Genomic DNA, 19,842 nt, shown 5'->3' with positions numbered 1-19,842 from the left:
TTAAAACACCAAAGTGAAGTAAACATTATTTGTTGATGTTTCTAGTGTAACTAGTAAAAATCACCTTAACTTCTGTTGTCGGCATACCTTTTACGTTATATATAACCAGCACGTATTTGTAAGTAAACTTTGTCAAGAAACGCCCTCCAAGTTCAGCAAATATATATATGTAATTAGTATTAACACTGGACAATAACTCGTAGATTCACAAATGCTAGTCGTCCCGATAAATATTAGCAGTTATTTTTCAAGCATCATTTGGTAAGTTTATTTAAAATAAATCACTAAGTTCGGCTGTTATTTCGATTACATTACAATATTATGCATTAAGTAGGTTAATGTGGTTCTTGTTCCTTGGTTAAATTCAACTACTTCTGAACATATAAAGCGGATTCGTGGAAAGCTACGACGGAAATGTTTTTTATGTCGCTGTTAAGAAAGTTACATTTTACTCCATTTCTAAGCTATAATTTAAGGTTTGGGTGAAATTGAATATTTGATGTAATAAACATTATTGTTATATATTATCTTACCTCAATTAAGTTATCTGATTAAAGTGATTAAATTTGCTTACCGAAAATGGGGAGTAGTGAATAATTAAGGCAGTTGGAAGTAGTCACCCTCCCAACAGAATAGTACAGTAAAAATTATACTAATTATAAATTAAAATTGTAGGGAATCTTCTCTGACGATTTATATCATCTCCTTAAGGACAATCAGACCGAAACACTTAATCAATATATACAAAGTGATGTAGAACACTTAGATGAGATACTTAATATTGTGTAGGCCCAAAGTTAACCGAATGTACTAGCCTTCTCAATTTTGTTGCATTATCACAAATATGGTTCACCTTGTCTGGTTATTTCTCTAAATAAATTTCTTCTTTAGTGAATCTAGTATTGATTAGTAGTTAATGAGGGAAGTAAATTCAGTGTATTTATATGCAAAGCTTTATTTATCGAATGCACTAACTTTACCCATTTTCTGGAAAATTTATGGGACATTTACTAGGAAACAAGTCATAAAGCGTTAATGGACTGATATATATATATTACAAGTCAATAAATTAGACTTGTATGCATGTTGAGGAATGAAGAAAACAAAATCTCATTGAATTACTATAGTATATATCAACTTTGAAAGAAGTTAACCCTACACTTCGTAGAAAAACACTGTCGAATCAGTTGGCGAGTACAAATCATCACCAGAAAAGATAAGACTATACTAACGAAAATGGAATATCAAAATAGTTATATTACTCTTGAAATAACAGAATAGTAATCTTCGTTGTCAATTTTAAGGTTTAACAGACTTTCAAATAAATAATCCCAATCAAAAAAGTAAATGGATACAAGTATGCAGTTGATGTGTTATACGAAAACAATGCTTTCAATTATGATACAGATTTGTAGGTAGAATGTAACAGTTTTAAATTACATACCAAATCTTTCCTATATACTGTCCATTGCTTTTATAATTTTAAAAAAAATCTCCAAATACTTAGTTTTATGTCTGAGTTTTGTTTCCACAAGATCAACATACTTCATTTACATACTGTAAGCATCCATAAGTAACAATTTGATGACAATTTCCAACCCCATAGAAGAAATAATAACCTATTTGATCAACAGATGAACTCAACTTTTATTCATATATATATATATATATATATATATATATATATATATATATATATATATATATATATATATATATATCCAGTCATATCGCGTAAACAATGTCAACGATAAGAAAAGTATTATACACAAAATATGATTGTAATTTATTTTTATTCTTGTTATCATAAATTCATTTCTTGTAATTACTACAACAATAGATATTCTATTTAACAGAAGTGATAAAAAAGAAATATACAATGTAAAACATGAAATTAACACATCTAAAGCTTTAATTAATTTAATGCCATACACCAGGTTGATTTGGATTTGGAATTGGAGCTAATTTCTGAAATGGAACTGTACATCCATGAAGCGACCCTTTAGCTAAACAACAAGAAGAAAGAAACAAAACAATCATTAAACTTAAATGATTCTTAATTAGAAGTGAGATAGGAGTTTTCTATTGAAATTTTATTAGTATTAAATGAAGATAGCTTTTGATTGCATAGCAAAATTTTTGCATACATAAATTTACGAATAACTCCAGAAGGAATGATAATATTTAGACGTATTTTATGCACACAGAGTTAGCTGATATCTTATGTCAGATGAGAATCAGTATTATTGATGAAACAAAAGTTAACTTATCAATAGATTAAAGGTTATCACCGATAATCAGTTATGTCCAACGTAGCATCTGGTACATAGATGTATCGGTTCAAGTTGTTACATCACATCAGACGGGCAACAAAGATTTACTACCACATTAATCGATTTCGCATCCTTAACTAGTGCACTGGTTTAAATCCCAGCATCGTTCACCCAGTGTTCCCAACACACACGAGGAATGCTTCGGAAGTATCTACGATTGAATATAAACGTAGTATGAATGTTCCATATTTTTAAAGATTAAATTTCATAGCCATGAAGTCAAACAGAGCGAACTGCTGAACAATATACTCGTCCTTTGGTTGATAGACAAACACTTTTCCTATGTCGGAAATAACGTAAGTTGGCAAAAGACAAACGAGTTTTAAGAATACGTATCGAGAAAGATAAACCAAAAAATGTTATGTTACATTATTAAGCTTATAATGCTTATAGATGTAGACACCAGAATATTACATTTCTAAGTATCCTTTTTTGTAAAATGAGTTTAAGAAGAAAACAACAATGAAGGCTATATTCACAATAATTACAGTGTACAGTCAACTAAACATTGCATTCATTAACTTTACCTAACATTTTTAGACGTTTCTTTAATTATTCCTAAGACCTTTTTGTTGTTGTTTTTTATATATTAAAAGAACGATGTAGAGACATAGAACGTACAATCTTCATGTTTATTTTAAATTTTTCATATAGTCCTAACTTGTCTACATCTACGAATGTGAAAGCCGTCTCAATTAATAAATTAAATCATTCTTTTGAAAGTAAAAAAACGATGATGTACTTAAATTGTTACAAGCTACAATTCTTAGATAATTTCAAATAGTTGGCCAACATATACATTTAGAGGATCTATTGTATCAATATTTAATTTCAACTACATAGTCTTGTTTGCTGTCAAAATACTTTCTGTAGAGAACTCAACTAAGGTTTGAGGAGCTATACACTTCTGATAACCACTGTTTAATGTAGTTAACTATTAAAGCATCCACTTGGTGGGATACATCACACTGACCAAAACACGTGTATAAATAAAGGTTTTCTGCTGATGATGGATTAAATCGATCTAAATCTCTTCCTCACTCTATATGTAACATTACATAAAAAGGAACAGAATATATATATATATATATATATATATATATATATATATATATATATATACTTACGTCTGCTACTCCCAATGGAGCATAGGCCGCTGACCAGCATTCTCCAACCCACTCTGTCCTGGGCCTTATTTTCTAGTTCCTTCCAATTCTTGTTCATTTTTCTCATGTCTATCTCCATTTCTCGGCGTAATGTGTTCTTTGGTCTTCCTCTTTTCCTTTGACCTTCAGGATTCCATGTGAGGGCTTGTCTTGTGACGCAGTTGGGTGCTTTCCTCAATGTGTGTCCTATCCACTTCCAGCGCTTCTTCCTGATTTCTTCCTCCACTGGGATCTGGTTTGTTCTCTCCCACAGTAGGTTGTTGCTAATAGTGTCCGGCCAATGGATCTAAAGTATTTTGCGTAGACAATTGTTAATAAACACCTGTATTTTCTGGATGATGGCTTTTGTAGTTCTCCAGGTTTCTGCCCCATACAGTAGAACTGTCTTGACATTTGTATTGAAAATCCTGACCTTGGTGTTGGTTGACAGTTGCTTTGAGTTCCAGATGTTCCTCAGTTGTAAATATGCTGCTCTTGCTTTGCCGATCCGCGCCTCCACATCTGCATCAGATCCACCCTGTTCATCAATGATGCTGCCCAAATATGTAATGGTTTTTACATCTTCCAAATCTTCTCCGTCAATTGTGATTGGATTGGTGCATTCTGTGTTGTATCGGAGAATCCTGCTTTTCCCTTTGTGTATATTGAGACCTATTGCTGCTGAGGCTGCTGCCACACTGTTTGTCTTCTCCTGCATCTGTTGTTGCGTTTGGGATAGAAGGGCCAGATCGTCTGCGAAGTCTAGATCATCCAACTGCATCTTAGATGTCCATTGTATCCCGCGCTTTCCTTCAGACGTTGACGTCTTCATGATCCAGTCGATCACCAGGAGAAAGAGAAAGGGTGAGAGTAAGCAACCTTGCCTAACACCGGTCTTCACTTTGAACGACTTTGTCAACTGTCCTCCATGCACGATTTTGCAGTGTAATCCATCATATGAGTTCTGTATGATATTGACTATCTTCTGAGGATATATATATATATATATATATATATATATATATAATTTTCCAATGTGTAGAAAATTAAATTTCTGATATCTCATAGCTCAGTGTAAACCGCTTCTTAACTAGAAATCTACCCAATGCTCAATTATCAAAACGAACCTTGATAATGATCATCACCGACTACACAATGACGATTACGTGTTGAGTTTTTATCAAATGAACATTAAGCTGAATAGAAAATGCAGTACATTTATCATATAAAAATAGAAACAATACAATGATACAATTGAATTTCTCAGTATAAAATAAAAAAATCAGTGCATATTCTTACGCAGATTAGCGTTTGACGTTTGTTCGGTATGATCCATAACATGTTCATTTTGTTTGATTTGAGTTGTGGAATTCGATAAACGAATAGGTGAAGCTGATGATGAAACAGATGATGGCTTCAGTGGACCTGAAGAACATGATTTTAGTATACAATTTGATGGACTATTTTGTCCATTAGGTATTGTAGCACAACGACTACCATCTGGACTAATAACTGAAACTGGAAGCCATACACCAAGATAATTAGCTTGCCAAAGTCGTACACAACCATCATCGCCAGACGATGCAAGTAAAGAACCTAATGAATGTTTTTTCCAAGAAAAAAGCATGTAACAATTCATTGACGATAGGTTAGCAAAAGTTTATGTAGTGTAGTGATTTATACATTCAACCTATTGTAGGATATTTGTATATGTATAATTTTTCTAATTCACATAAAATCTGATATAACTGGGCACCAAAAATAGAATACGTTATACAAACATATCTACATGTGGGCTGGGATACTGTCTGAGCGGCTACACCGAGACAGGTAGTTTTATTAGGGATCTACTCCTTGACAATTTGATTAAGGCAGTGGACCAACGTCAAACTTGTTATTAAAACCCAGATTTCAACTAATATTTTTAGATTTCAAACAAAATAGACGAATGAAAAGGTGAACATATATACGCACAAAAATGTACTGCAAAATTTTAATGAAGCTACTTGTCACCAGTTTGTAAACTGAAAAATTGCATACAATCAAAGAGTATTACATAGCTTATCAGTTGAGTTCTTTGTAAACATCTTTTTAACTATAACAAACATTGTTAAACTTTACCAGTTACATTCCAAGAAACATGCCAAACTCGTCCTTCATGATGATCGAAACGTGCCATCATTCTAATTTCATACGGATTACGTATAGGTAGATTCGATCTCGACAATGACAAATTATTGGAACTAGAATTATCATCTATTAAGAGGCAAGAAAAAATCGTAGAGAAGTAGTGTTTAATTATGCAGGCTAATTTAGGGACTTTTTAATATAAAATACGCTTTCTCTTAATAAAAGACACTTAATTTTTTTTGAAAAAGACGAAGCATTCCTGTGTGGCTAGTGAATGTGGCTGACCGCAACTTACTGACTGTATAATTTTTGTTTTCCGTTTTACTAATGATTTCTACTCTGTACTCACTAACTGTAAACTGCTTATAATTATGTTGAATAAAGTATTGGTCAGTCTTTAGTCTGGTTCCCTATGTTTGGTTATGAATCGTGTATCTGGTATAACGTGATCCAGTTTGTGTATAGCGTACTGATCGAGTATCTAGTCTAGTGGTAATATAATATCGGTTACCGGGTGCATTATCATATTAAAGTAGCATATCGTGGCAAGAGAAAAATATTTTAATTATTTCGTTATATCAACTTTCTTGTTGTTTACTTTTTTAAATTAATGGACTATTTTTATAACAGATCGAGACAACAAGTATGAAATAGAAAGTAATAATATTGAGACTTAAAATACTATCCACATGATGTAATTTAACTTATTTACACATCTATGTACTCAATTTTGAGCTAGTGATATTAACCGGTTACCTAGACCAACGTGGAGTAACATTTAAACTTATAAACTACTGGTTTAACCTCTAGTTTACAGTGAATCTCTTGAATGCTGGAATAGCCGTAACTAAATTAACTAAGGAACAAAAATAAATCAATTAGGTTTAAAAACAATGTTTAGTAGAAATAAATAATTAGAATCAAAAGTTCTCTCTCTCTAAATAATTTACTTAATTTTTATCATTTTTCATTTTCCTATGTATAAATATACATCGGAAGATGGGTTAACTTAAAGTGGAACATATTAAGTTGTGGACTAAAAAGAAACAGAACAAGAAGTTATCACAAGTTTTAGAAAATTGATAGCTTTTGATTAGCAGTAGAGTCCATAATGTGCTTTCATTCTAACTGGAACTCATCAACTGAACGTATCTGAATTTCAGTATTAATGAACCCAGTATCTTTTGTCTTTAACACTCCCAACGGGTAATCTATTCATCTAGTGTATTTAAATAGGCAATAGATTGTACATTCAGTATAGTATTTATATCATTTTAAGTTAGGACTTAAATCTTTACCTAGAACGATATAAGCAATTATTACATTTGACAATATATTTTTTTATATCAAAGAATTATTTTGGACAGGTTGGTAATTAGGACGGAAACAAAATACATTTATAGAGTTTATTTGTTGTGTATATGTAGCTAAAACGTACTTTTTTAAAATTTAAAATTATAATTTGATACTGAACAAATATGACCCATAACAAAATGGAGAAATGAACTTTTCATTATCCTTTGATTCCCAATAGTTACCTAACTGAAATTTTTGTCAAACCACTGTTTCCTTACAAGATTAACGTCTATTACAAGTAATACAGTTCAGGACTATAGACTGTACTATCCGCTAGATCAAGTGAATAGTACGTTAATCTAAATTGTAAGTGATGGTTAGCATTTATTTATTTATTTTTGATACAACTAGATAGAAGTGGATGAAATTTAAAGAATTTATAATATTTTTCATAATTTGTCATTTGCACTTGGTTACAACTTACGAATTTAAAAGTATAAACTACCACATGAAGTTATGCAAAATTCTATCTCCAACTCTAATTGATAGTGAAAATGATGAACAGATAAAATATGATATTTAAAAAAACACTTATAGGCGAACCCAGTTCTTAAAAAAGCTGTCTGGTAAAATCATCTATAAAAAATGTGAATATTTAACTTACTTTTCATCAGTGAATTAGAAGATTGATTGGAGTTAAACGGTCTAATTCTTAATATATACAATTCTTTAGATCCAACAGCTAATGTATGATATGATTGACCCATATGTGGAGCGAACGATACATCGTAAATAGGATCATTCAGTGCATGCACATCTTCCACAAGATACCAATGCCTTCTAGCTTCAGAATATTCATAAAGGATAAGTTTACCGTTCACTAGAGTATTTGTTGGATGAGCTGTTGAATGAGACATAGAATGATGTGCTGGTAAACCGTCTGAATTATCCGCAGTATCTGGATCATTAGGACTAACGCTGCCAACAGCAATTAAAGGTGGATCAAGACGTGACTGAAAAAATATTGATGGAAATGGATTGATTACTTTAAGAAACAAAACAATCTAAACATTTGGATACTAATGGATGTGTGATTATCTATATCTACGGCTTCATTTATAAAAATGTGCCATATGATGTTAAAATAGCAACATACATATTGTAACGGCGTAACTAAATGGAAATCTGTATATGAGACAATTTTATTTAACGAGATCTGATTACATTTCCTACTCTTACAAAGCTAAATACAGAGCAGAGATCTCAGTGTACGAATCTACTAAGTAGATAATAAGCTACAGTTGAGATTTTTACTTATTTATTTATTTGAACACATAAATATTGGTACAAGGGGGCACCAGATATTTATGCGCCGCACGCTACAGTTGAAAAGTAAACAACCAACAAATTGAACATGATCAGTAACCTACTGCTTCCAGTTGATTTAAAAATCTGAACATCAAAAACTCTAGAAAATATTTTAGATTAAATTCTTCCTTATTTGATAAACAACGGTACATATGACTGATTGACATACTTTACAATCCATATTCAATTAATTTTGTGTATGCTAGAGACTATGGACCGACCGTGTCTTTTAATTCACGCTGATTTTATAGAATTAGCCAACGACAATATGAAAGCTGTTATATTCTACTGATTAATGACACTTACATGATTTAGAAATTATTCTTCTGAATAATTAGTTTGAGTTCTACCACACGTAATTTAGTTAGGCTATTCGTTTAGTTAATGTTATCAGCTTCCTCACACAATGAATGTGTTTGAACGATGAGCATACATACATAAACTACTTAATTACTGGATTGCACTAACACTGGATAATGACTACAAAGACACTGGTCAAGAGCTTAATCAATAGTGTGAGCGTATTGGATTAAAAAAAACATAAAGCACGGGAAAAGTAATCAATCAATAAGAACGATCGATAACCGTATACTTTTCAAGTATATTCTATGTGTACAACTATGGTAATATATCTATCACAAAATATAATCAACAATACATACCTGAGACCATGCTAAACATGATCCAGCCATTTTAGTACCGAAATCAAACTGTAAACGCCACTGACTTAAATTCATAACATCCTTTAATAGAGTCGGGTAATAAGAAAAACAGAAATGGGAATGAACAAATTCCAATATTTTATGGAAAACAAAACAGAAGATAAGCAAATAATTTTCCAATATGGAAATATAAATTATTTTAATTTTACAACGGTAAGTATTTTGCTATTCTTTCTCATTAGCTGATCTGTGAATATACCTCTAAAGAATAGTTTATTTATTCAATAAAATTCATCACAAAAACATACCATTGACTTTCGTAACATAGTTTGAATTTTCCAACTCTAATCCCATAAAGACTTACGAGTACATTTGGAATTCTAAACAATAAACTGGTTTATACGATTGATGATCCATAACATCTGTGTTCAGTTCAGTTTTGAATTCGATCATTGTATTAAATAATGTATTAGATATAGGATTCGATTTACATACAACATTTTTGTTCAAGCCATTTCTAAAACTCAATCAATTTTACTTTAATAAATTTAACTGATTGGACCTAATCAAAATACCGGAAGGTTATATATAATCCAAATGACAAGTTATATATAGCATACTGTGTAAGTTTTAATCGGTTACCATTAGAATAAATGTCATAATTTGTGGTCCATTTCAACAACAAATGTACATTCCTAACATCTGACCGATCAAACTACACACCTTAAGTGAATAGTCAACGAATTTATTGATCAGTGTTATACTTCAGTTAGACGACTTTGATGCTTTTTCTAGATATTAAATGTCAATATTCTCGAAGAAATGTTTGCACTCAGATGTGATGATTCTTTAATTATATGGATAACGATAAGAGCAAAGAGAAAGAAAAAATACAGTATTCATTGATAACTGATACGATTTAGATTATAAAATTCGAACGGTCGGTGGTGAACAACTAGTGTATAAACAGGACTGCTTTAAAAATGAACTAAGCAACTTTATATCTAATGTGTATGCTTAACTTTATAAAGTTTGAAATCCTGAACTGTATGCAGAAAAATGTCATATTAACTTGGACATTTAGTAAGTATCAATGAGATTGAAGAAACTGGTGCCGCTTTTTCCCATCAAGTTATCTCTTCAAAACATTCTGATTATCGTATTACTTTCAATGAATTCAACAGCTAATTATAAAAAAAACGACTAAGAATTGTCGAAATTACCATTACAATAATGCTTACGTAGTGGAATTCAAACATATATTTAACAAAGAAGACACCTGCTTACCAGTGCTTCATAAATCCGCAACATGCCATCTGTAGAAATAGCAGCCAACTGAAGACCTAGATGTCTTGGAGCGAATTGTAGACCAGTCACAGAAGTACGTGGATCAACAAGGTAGGCACGTCTTATCCAATTAGTGTTTGCTGACTGACTTCCATATGTAATGTTTGTTACAGTTGAAGGAGTTTGATTGGTACCACCATCATTTTCACCACCACTTGTTATAGTCTAGGTAAAATAAAAAAAGTAGAAATCAAGAGTAGATTAGATCAAACACAAACGGAACTAGTAATTAAACATAAAAACCAAGAACATTACAATTGTAGATACTTGAACGAGTCATAGGGAACTACAACCTACTCCTACAATCGACAATTCACTTCTTAATTTTGCAAAAAGTTTCTTATTGATAACGAATATGGGGAAATAAAATGTTTAGGTGACTGCATAGTTCTATCGCATGTATGCACATAAATGACTACAAATTATAAAGAGTTAATTAGCTATAAACAGATTATAAATATACTGTAGGCCAATGACTAGAAATTCCATTACATGTCTCTACTTTACATAGTTTGCAAGGATCTTTAAGAATACGCGAAATTACTTACTTGAGTGCCTGCGATTTCCTCCCATACAGCTATTGTACGATCGAATGAACAGGTAGCGATAACCTGACCGAATTCAGGATGTGCCCAAGTAACACGCCATGCTGATCCTAAATGACATCGCCATGAAGCAGTGCATACCCATTCTTCATTGTCCTTTAAATCCCAAATCTACGAATTTATAAAAATATTTTAACCATTAATGTAGAAAGCTAAAGAAATATTGCAGTGTTCCCTCTACCTTAAAATATACCAATAACTGTGAGTAATCCTTTATCAGTCACAAAGTTGAAAATACGATAATACTTAGTATGATATACATATATGGCAACTATTAAGGTATACGAGATGACAAAACGAAGTATGGATTATGGAAGAAAATAAGATCACATATAATGTTTCCACGAGTTGTTAATTCCTTATGATTGCGAATTACCGTTTGGAACAACACATATAAGTGAACAATTGTTTGCAATTAGATCATCATCAGGCTTTACTCTAATATAAATGAATATTTATACGAAAATGTTAAACCAATCAAGGCAATTTGGGTCAATAATCACAATGAAATGGAATAAGTCACCACACATGATAGGTAAACATACAAGTTGATAGTAGGAAGACTGTGTGTACTGATAGTAGTAAGAATAACAAAATATGATCACAAAAGTCTTATTAATAGTTAAACGTTGGAAATGGAAGGTCAAACGTGGGTAAATAGACTTGAAATAGTCATCACAAAACATTAAAATCATTACGTAATAAGAAGTGTGTAAATAATTAGATTGTGAAGAATACAAACGAAAAGAGGTGGAGAATTACAAACAAATAATGGATGTGAAAATTATTACCGTTTGCATTATATTTTTGATTTAATCCCCCGTGCCTTGAAAAATATTTAGAATTTAAAGTTGATTTTTGAAATGCTGAATCTGTGTAATTGGCTAAATGTCTTTTTAGCTATCCAGCTTTTTTACAGGCTTTGTCACCGGAGACATAAGCAAACATGAGGAATGACCATCAACCTTGTGAAAATACTACAATTATGACAGAACGTAAATTTCCACTGGATGGCTGCAACAAATCTTATAATACAGCTGGGTGGGTAAAAAGACATCTAACATGTCATCCTCAACACACGCAAACCATCTCAACAGGCGAAACACAAAATTGCACGAATACATATGATCAAACAACACGAAGCCATAACATAGAAACAACAAATAAATTACATCAATGCCCATACAACGGATGCAAAAAGAAACTTTTAACAAAGAAAGGAATAATCAATCACTGCTATGTAGTACAGTGATGGTCAGGAAGTACCGGACGGGAAATAAGATCAAGAACAAAACAATCAAATGCAGAAACAATTATTGCGACCCGGTAGCCGTGACGTGCCTTCATTTATTTATCTTCTCCAGAAGAACCTACCGGCTTTACCAACTATTTTGGCTGGAAGGGGAAGGCCAAGGACAAATGACATAACTAGAATACAAACATATACCGAAACCACATGTTAAAGAAAAATATCCAGATGGTTTCAAAAGTTGAGGCCTCTAAATTTCTAGTTTGAAATATAAATATTTTAAATTTTTTTCAGAACACAGACAAATATCAAAACAAACTTTTTGGGAGAAGAATTCCTCTTCTCTGTTGCTTTACACGAATCAGATGAGAGCGGATCGAATTTCTCGTTTTTTTCACGGAAACGAAGCTACGTGAACTCATTATTTCCGTTTTGTACAGACATTCAATGAATACATCCCTTTGCAGCTATATAGTCTCTTTTAGCGAATAGAACACTTATAATCGAACTAGATAGACAGAATAGTAGAAATAGTTAGAATAATGACTTCAACAGTCACCTTTTCAACTTTAAAAGACATATAGACATTTTACATAAACTTTGAATATACTTAATGTATCTTAATCAACAGCACGAAGTTGTTTCGTTTTTCTGTAACCGATAGTGTTTAAAATATTAGAAGAGATTTGCAGAATAACATGAAATGAACGATTTTGTCATGAACAACAGTTATATTTTAAATCAGTCAGTCGTGGATAACGCATTTGATAGTATGAATATGTACTGGTCCAAATTACTGCACCTCCATCAATACACCCAACTTGCTGTTTCCACCAAACGAGTAATGATTGAGCATAATTATGTATAAATTATGAATGACCATATACTTAATTAGTGCAATAAAAATAAACAAAATAGTTAAATAAATGATGAATCTGTTCAAAGGAATATTAAAAATGAATCCATATATGACCCAGACATACAAATGGGCAATAAACAAAGATGAATAAGAATAGCATGACTCGATGGTTGAGGCTTTCTAAGTGGAAATAATAACTATGAAATATAATTCAACCATTAGAAAGTTGTGTAAAGTCACTTATTAAAAAAAAAACGCTATAATAAGTTATTATCATTAATGTTTAGTAGTTGAATTATGACAACATTTATAAGATATGGTTACTATAGCAGTAAGCTCCTCAACCATGCGTGATAACAAAAACACAGGTAAGCGATAATAAAGGGAATTTAAAAGAACACTCCTTACTATCATGAGATAAAAGGTCAACAAAACATTATTAGTATAAACCACAAAAACAATAACAATAAGTATTAAGGAATAATTATGTTAAATAAAGAACTATTCAGATTATATTCCCCATGTAACGATAACAATAATAATAATAATAATAATAATAATAATAATAATAATAATAATAATAATAACCTATTGAGGTTTCAGTAATCTTATCAATACCGCAATATTATCACTTAAAAAGGGAGAAAATTACAACGTAAAGACAATAAATAGTATGATGAGTCAGTAAAATAGTATACCATTTGGAAAAATAAGCTTAAATATTTAAGGCCAAATTCAACACTGCTCCTTCTCTTCGACGAAATTAAACAAACAGATAAACACTAGTTGAAAGTTATATGGAAGTGAATCAATCAATAAACTACTCTTTAAGATGTTTTCTAAATTGATTTAGAAAATGTTAAGCAAAAAACTGAAATAATGAGCGATGATTTCCTCATTTTGTGGGTAATAAAATCTTTTGAACAGAGTGTTTTACATAGTACTCCTGGAATTTATAAATTATAGATGGTGTTGAGAAAGTTTTCCTCTTGCCTTGAATTTAACTGGATGGTCACTTCATTCACAAATTAAACATCACTGTCATCAGCGGAGATAAACAGAAAAGTAAAGTAAAGAGATTTCGGATGAGTGCTTTTACCGAATAGTTGTACTTGAATTCAATACAAATAACCAAGGAAGAGAGACATGAGCATACGATATGGTACAGCTCTAACGGAAGTGGTAACAACTAGAAAAACAAATTTTACAGAATCTGCGATGGATCAGAATATAAAGTACTGAGCTGTCACTGAGTCACGAAAACAGTACACACGCTCTGAGTGTGGTCCTCGAGATGACAGAGGCTGTCTCATCTCTCGCATGTTTTATGATTTTGTAGTTCTACTGACTTTTTTATATGACTGGAAAATGTGGTAACTTGAACTGATGAGTTTGAGCTAGATTTCATTTAATGATTTATGCAGTCAATAGATGGTTTGAAATGGTGTTCTTATGTAAGCGATTGATCTTCTTTCATCAAATGACTTACATTTGAATTGTTATTTATATCTGTCTAATTATGCCTATAAGTTTGAATAAAAGATCATGTTTACTCTTTCTTCTAAAACTGCTTATTCAAAGTCAATATGTTTACCTACTCCGAACTGACCACCTGGTAAAAGATGAACAAGGATTTTCAGTTTCTAACATTTAGAAATAATGAATAATAGGAAATGTGGTCACACTATAATTATACTGGTTGTACAATAAATAAAATAGTTAACTGTTATGAGACCGGTTTGAAAATAACTAAATTGAAATTAGTAAACACGAGAAAACAAGAACTAAGAGTCTCCCAAACGATACTTTCATCTACATTATGATATACAATGCTTGGAAATAGAACTTGCATACACCACTAAAATTCTACCATTTTTATTTCAAAAAAGGAAAAATTATTTTACAAATGTTATGGGATGTAGTATCATTATTTAAGAATATGTTTTCAGAGCTTTTGTTTAACACAAAGTAATTTGTAACTTTCAAAGGGTATATGCACAAATTTCTTAGATTCATGCCCTTTATAACTAAGTGAAGTGATAGAATCTTTAAAAAGTACTAAAAAACATGTATAGAGAAGGTATTTATATAAATTTATTGGACGTCACATGAAATAGCGAATTGGCAGGAATGACTGCTTTCCAGAAAACTAACTACTCACAGTATCTGACAAACTAGTAGTAAGTGGAAAGGATCATAAGATGATTGGTCAGTAATGTGAACAGTATGTTTGGCCCGAACCCATCAGTTCGACTTTCAGTCATTAAGTCCCAAGTTTGAACCCTGCCTCACTTGTGTTTGGGTGACCGGATAGTATAATTAGCTGTCAAACTTAAAGTGTAGTTCATATATGAGTACATGGTTATTCTATACTTTATCACAAATTTTAGAAAACGCTGAAATGAAAATACTCAGTGATGGTGATTCAGTTCTCAAAATAATTAGGAAATCAACACGGAACCAAAGAATAATAACAAGAACCTGACCGCTAAGTAAATAACAGACGGGAAAATATCTATGATTTAAAATATGAGGAAAATAAAGAGTGGATGAATATGAGCCACTGAGATCAATAACACGACATGTCTGTTAGGATATTCAATTACTGACTCCTAAGAGCCTATTCAAGTTTTCGGCGAGACTCTGATTTATGGACGACCGTTGAACGAATCTTAAATGACCTTGAGAAATATTAACCAATCAGCAAACAGTCAGTATAGAGTAAAAATATGTTATACAAAACCAAGGAAATAAAGTGGATACAATTCTTATACGTGGTTCAAAAACTTGTCAAAGTTAGAAAGAAGTTCAGAGGTTCTAAAATCGTAATGCATGCAGTAGAGAAAATCATTCATACGGCTACAGAATAGTCGGCCTCTGGAGCCATGATAAAGTCTCAAAAACTCTTTCAGCCTCGACCACATAGCTTCAATATTGTTTATGTGCACTCCGGTTGTTGAGTGCACAAAATGCTACTTGTGGATAACAACACGATGCACATAACCAGGCCTATGTGGGAGTCTGTACGCTCTCTAAACATCCGTATACATTGTAGTACCTGGCTGCAGCCAATGTTACTGTTACTTTCAATATCCAGTCGGCAATAAGTGTCGTACTTTGTTTTAGTTAGGAGTTATATATGGGGTTTTCATCACGAACTAAAATCAGCTATAATGCCAGAAATTTATTTAGCCAAATGGATGAAAGGCTCTCGCGTTAAAATCCGAGATCTATTATCTTATACCTGACTGATTCGTCCACAGATTATAGTCTAGCCGTTTTATTTGTTATAGCCGCTCAATTATCACGTTTTGTACAAAATTCCCTGTGAACCGATCGTGCGTCAGCATTAAGCACTGAAGTTGGTACCGTAACCTTGAAATCTCTAAAGAGCTGCTGATTGGCTCGTCCATAAATTAGAGTCTCGCCGAACTTCGAATCACTAAATCAGACTCAACTGATATATGAAAGTGACCTGCAGTTTAGACGATGTTATATTCTTAGGCCATTGCTCAGATCATTTATTATTATCTAATAGTTTGGTGGGATGTCCAAAAATTAGGCCTAAAAGTTAGATCTTAATTGATCAGAGAATGGGTGATCTACAAGCTGATTTTCTCCTTTCGCCTGTGATATTTTACGAAGTTTATTTTGTGTTCGTATTTCGTGTACAAGCATGTTGTCCTATTACGTAAAAATTCTATCTATTCATCTGCTTAGTGGTCTTGTTTTCGATTTATAGTTGTTCGGGGGTTCAAGTCAATTAATTCTTTTGACCAGCTATTACTCGGTTACACCTCATATTATTGCGTCTATCTATCGACTAGTGTTGTATACACTGATTTCGAAAATTAAAAATTAATCATTAAAAACCGGCTTCATAATATAATCCCAACAAAATAATAAATTTTGCATATCATAAGTATTTTTTGAAACAGTATACACGTACTTTAATCATTTGATCACTACTACAAGTTGCCATGCGTCGACCATAGAAATCATAGGCTACATCATGAATTAAATCAGCGTGATTAGCATGAATACTGCTTGACACAAACATATTTTCTATTTAAAAAAATAAATAAATAATCCTGAGTAAAACTAGTACTGAGTAGGTCATAAAATAGAACTAGATACTGAAGAGTATGATGCAATATTATTAACGATGAAAATTGTCAACAATCAAATCAAGACGATGTTATGTTAAGTGAACCATGATATCATGAGGTCATATAAAAAGGTACACTGAAACGATTAGAAACCTTTGACGAAAATACAAATGTGTACAACTAAAGGAAACCAGTGCAAGTACAAGAGCACATACCTAAAATATTTTTAGTGAGAATCCTTATACAGTGAGGTAAAACCTATCCAAACAGGTGTTTAAAAAGAACGTAGTCCTGGTGTTTGAGACTGAAGTTGGTCAATCGTTTTTGGTGTATAAGCACTATGAGAGGATTGACTTGACGTTGTTATCAGTCATACGTAGAACGAAACGCACCACATGGATTCTACTGCTAGCCACTACCCAGCTCTGCTTAGAAATTTATAAGATTGTTGAGAAGCCAATTAAAAACCTTGGGATGTTGGTTAAAGGACTAGTTCAGAGTGTAGTAACGTCAAAGAGACTGTCGTAATCGCTTTAGACGAAGACTAATTCGTTTGACATAACGGAGGGCTGGACAAGCAAGTAGTAAATCATTTGGTCCAAGCCCTTCCTAAGATGGTTATGCAATTTGGTTGATAAGTTAACTTCACTGCTAGCCATTATGACACAAGTTTATGCAGTGTAATATAGGACAAGTTTCGCAATACTTGAAATTCACAGATAGCTACATTCCATCTACTGTAATGTAAACTTGTCATAATGGCCATGTCAGTGCAATCTGCAGGAAATACACATATGCCAACTAAGATTGGTTCGTTTGTCAACTGGCGAGGAAACTGGAGCGTTAAATATATATTTTTGACAAGTAGATGGTTAAGATAAATCTGTAAGCCAACTAATTATATATTTTTTCTGCTTTTCAGACGATGACGGTAATTGGGCAGATGAATAACCAGCCGAAAAAATCAGTAAGACATTTGCGCTAGTGAGGACTACCACAAAATAGAGTGTTTATAAGTCAAGATTTCACGACAGTATACAGTCACCTTTCTGTGACATGTACTAAGTACATTACCACAGCAATCATTTTTATCCAATGTTAGTGAAGATCTTGCCAAATTTTACGATGCCTCAACGCAACGTTACTTTTATAACACGAGGGATAAGGTGTATACAAGTTGTTAACGAAGTGATGATAACGTTATAATTATCACTGTTAATTTCTGCTTTCCGTTTTTGACGCAGGTACATACTTTTCGGTACTAGAGTAAGTCTTAATTTGTAACGAGTTTTTAAAGATTTAACAAGAACCCTTTAGTAACCGTTAATTAGTGTCCCACTTCAGGACTCAAGTTCTCCTTACTGGCAATCGAAGAATGGTTGACATTTAGGATTTTACTACTTTTATTTTGTATACTGTTATCCATTTCTGTTCAGTGAGTTTACCTTAACATACATCCACATTTTCAATTGGATTTATTGAGTTAAAGTGAACCAGACGCAACAAAAGAAAGCTTGCATGAATTAACATTTTTCTTGAAATGAGATTTCCCCTATATATGTTTTTGGGAAACCTTGTTTAAAATGCCAAATTTACTTCAGTTTTGGATGAGGAAAGTAAAATTTTTCAGACATAATATTTCAGTTGACTGTGACCCGGATATAAACAACTTTAGAAACTGAAAGTGTAATTTAAGTGGATCGTTTTCCTCATATAGACCATTCTTTCGTGTCGTCACAGAAACTTTATTTGCCCGAAGAATTAAAAAATAACTGCCGAGGTACTTAGGGGATTTTGGACTAGTGTCAATTTGGGAGGAAATATACAAACCGTGCAGAAATTAGACTATTAAGCTTACTTTAGGCTAGTGGCATGTTCCAAGGAAAGCAAACCATTTGGTGTGAATACATGGGAAAATGAGACAATTTAGGGTTCATCTGAAGGAGTTAACCGAAGTCTAAGGTTTAGATTTTGAGATATTCCCCCTCATCAAGGAAACGACAGAAAAACTTCCACTAATTCTTCCAGGATGAGGAACGAAGGAGACAAACTGATATCTTTCCACCTATACTTTCTGAATGTTCAGCCTTATCATCACTTTTCAATTTATTTTGGTGTAGGCGTAACAAAAAAATCGAAGCCATTGGGCCTTAAGCAATCTCTTGAGTTGCTACTTTAAAACTTACTGTCAATTAACTTACATGAGGACCCTGAAGACGTGACCAACTTAATTAGTTAGGGCCCTAGAAAGCCATGAGTATCAGCGAAGCGCAAACGTTTGAAAGGGCCACCATCATACAAACCGAGTCCAAGATTTTTAAGCTTTAAATTCCCATAGGTAAAAACAGTCATACTTTTGTTGCATTTGTACATTTAGGAAATTCAAACTATTTATCTTCCATGTTCTGAACTATTATTCACCGGTTTTGCGTTTCAGTACGCTCTATTATCAGTCTTAATAAAGTGACAAAATTCCTATTTTGGTCTGAGTATAATGAAATAATCAAGTAACTCTAAAAATTGCGACATAAAGTTGTCATTGTTACAAATAACTTATTATGGTTCATGGTATCACTTAAATATTTATTAACCTTAGGCAGATCATTCACAGAGCTGGGTTGTTCCTGCATCAGATGGTTGAACACTGAGCACTTTACTTTCAAGATCAAGGCTGATCAATATGGAATAATTGATTGTATGTCATTAACTAGGCATCGTGTAGTGGTTGTCTTCTGTATT

The 19,842-nt window shown here is 32.4% G+C and overlaps 1 protein-coding gene across 2 annotated transcripts; it reads right to left on the bottom strand.

Moving 5' to 3' along the window:
* Window positions 1–1,719: 1,719 nt before the first annotated feature.
* Window positions 1,720–19,410, bottom strand: SEH1L_1 (Nucleoporin SEH1). 2 transcript variants are annotated; one of them, XM_051211997.1, is made up of 9 exons: window positions 19,305–19,410; window positions 16,944–17,059; window positions 10,830–10,997; window positions 10,222–10,446; window positions 8,935–9,015; window positions 7,569–7,917; window positions 5,600–5,734; window positions 4,778–5,074; window positions 1,720–2,006 (listed from the first exon to the last, which is right to left on the bottom strand). In XM_051211997.1, the coding sequence occupies exons 2-9, from the start codon at window positions 17,052–17,054 to the stop codon at window positions 1,921–1,923; spliced, it is 1,452 nt and encodes a 483-aa protein (XP_051072131.1). In that variant the 5' UTR covers window positions 17,055–17,059; window positions 19,305–19,410; the 3' UTR covers window positions 1,720–1,920. The 2 variants fall into 2 exon arrangements, with proteins under 2 accessions (XP_051072131.1, XP_051072132.1); XM_051211998.1 differs by having other exon boundaries at window positions 4,778–5,734; window positions 19,305–19,383.
* Between the last annotated feature and the right edge of the window lie 432 nt (window positions 19,411–19,842).

Source organism: Schistosoma haematobium, chromosome ZW (assembly GCF_000699445.3).
Source record: "Schistosoma haematobium chromosome ZW, whole genome shotgun sequence".
Lineage (NCBI taxonomy): Eukaryota > Metazoa > Platyhelminthes > Trematoda > Strigeidida > Schistosomatidae > Schistosoma > Schistosoma haematobium.
Note: the sequence above shows the minus strand (reverse complement) of the source record. Positions and strands in the feature narration are given on the sequence as shown.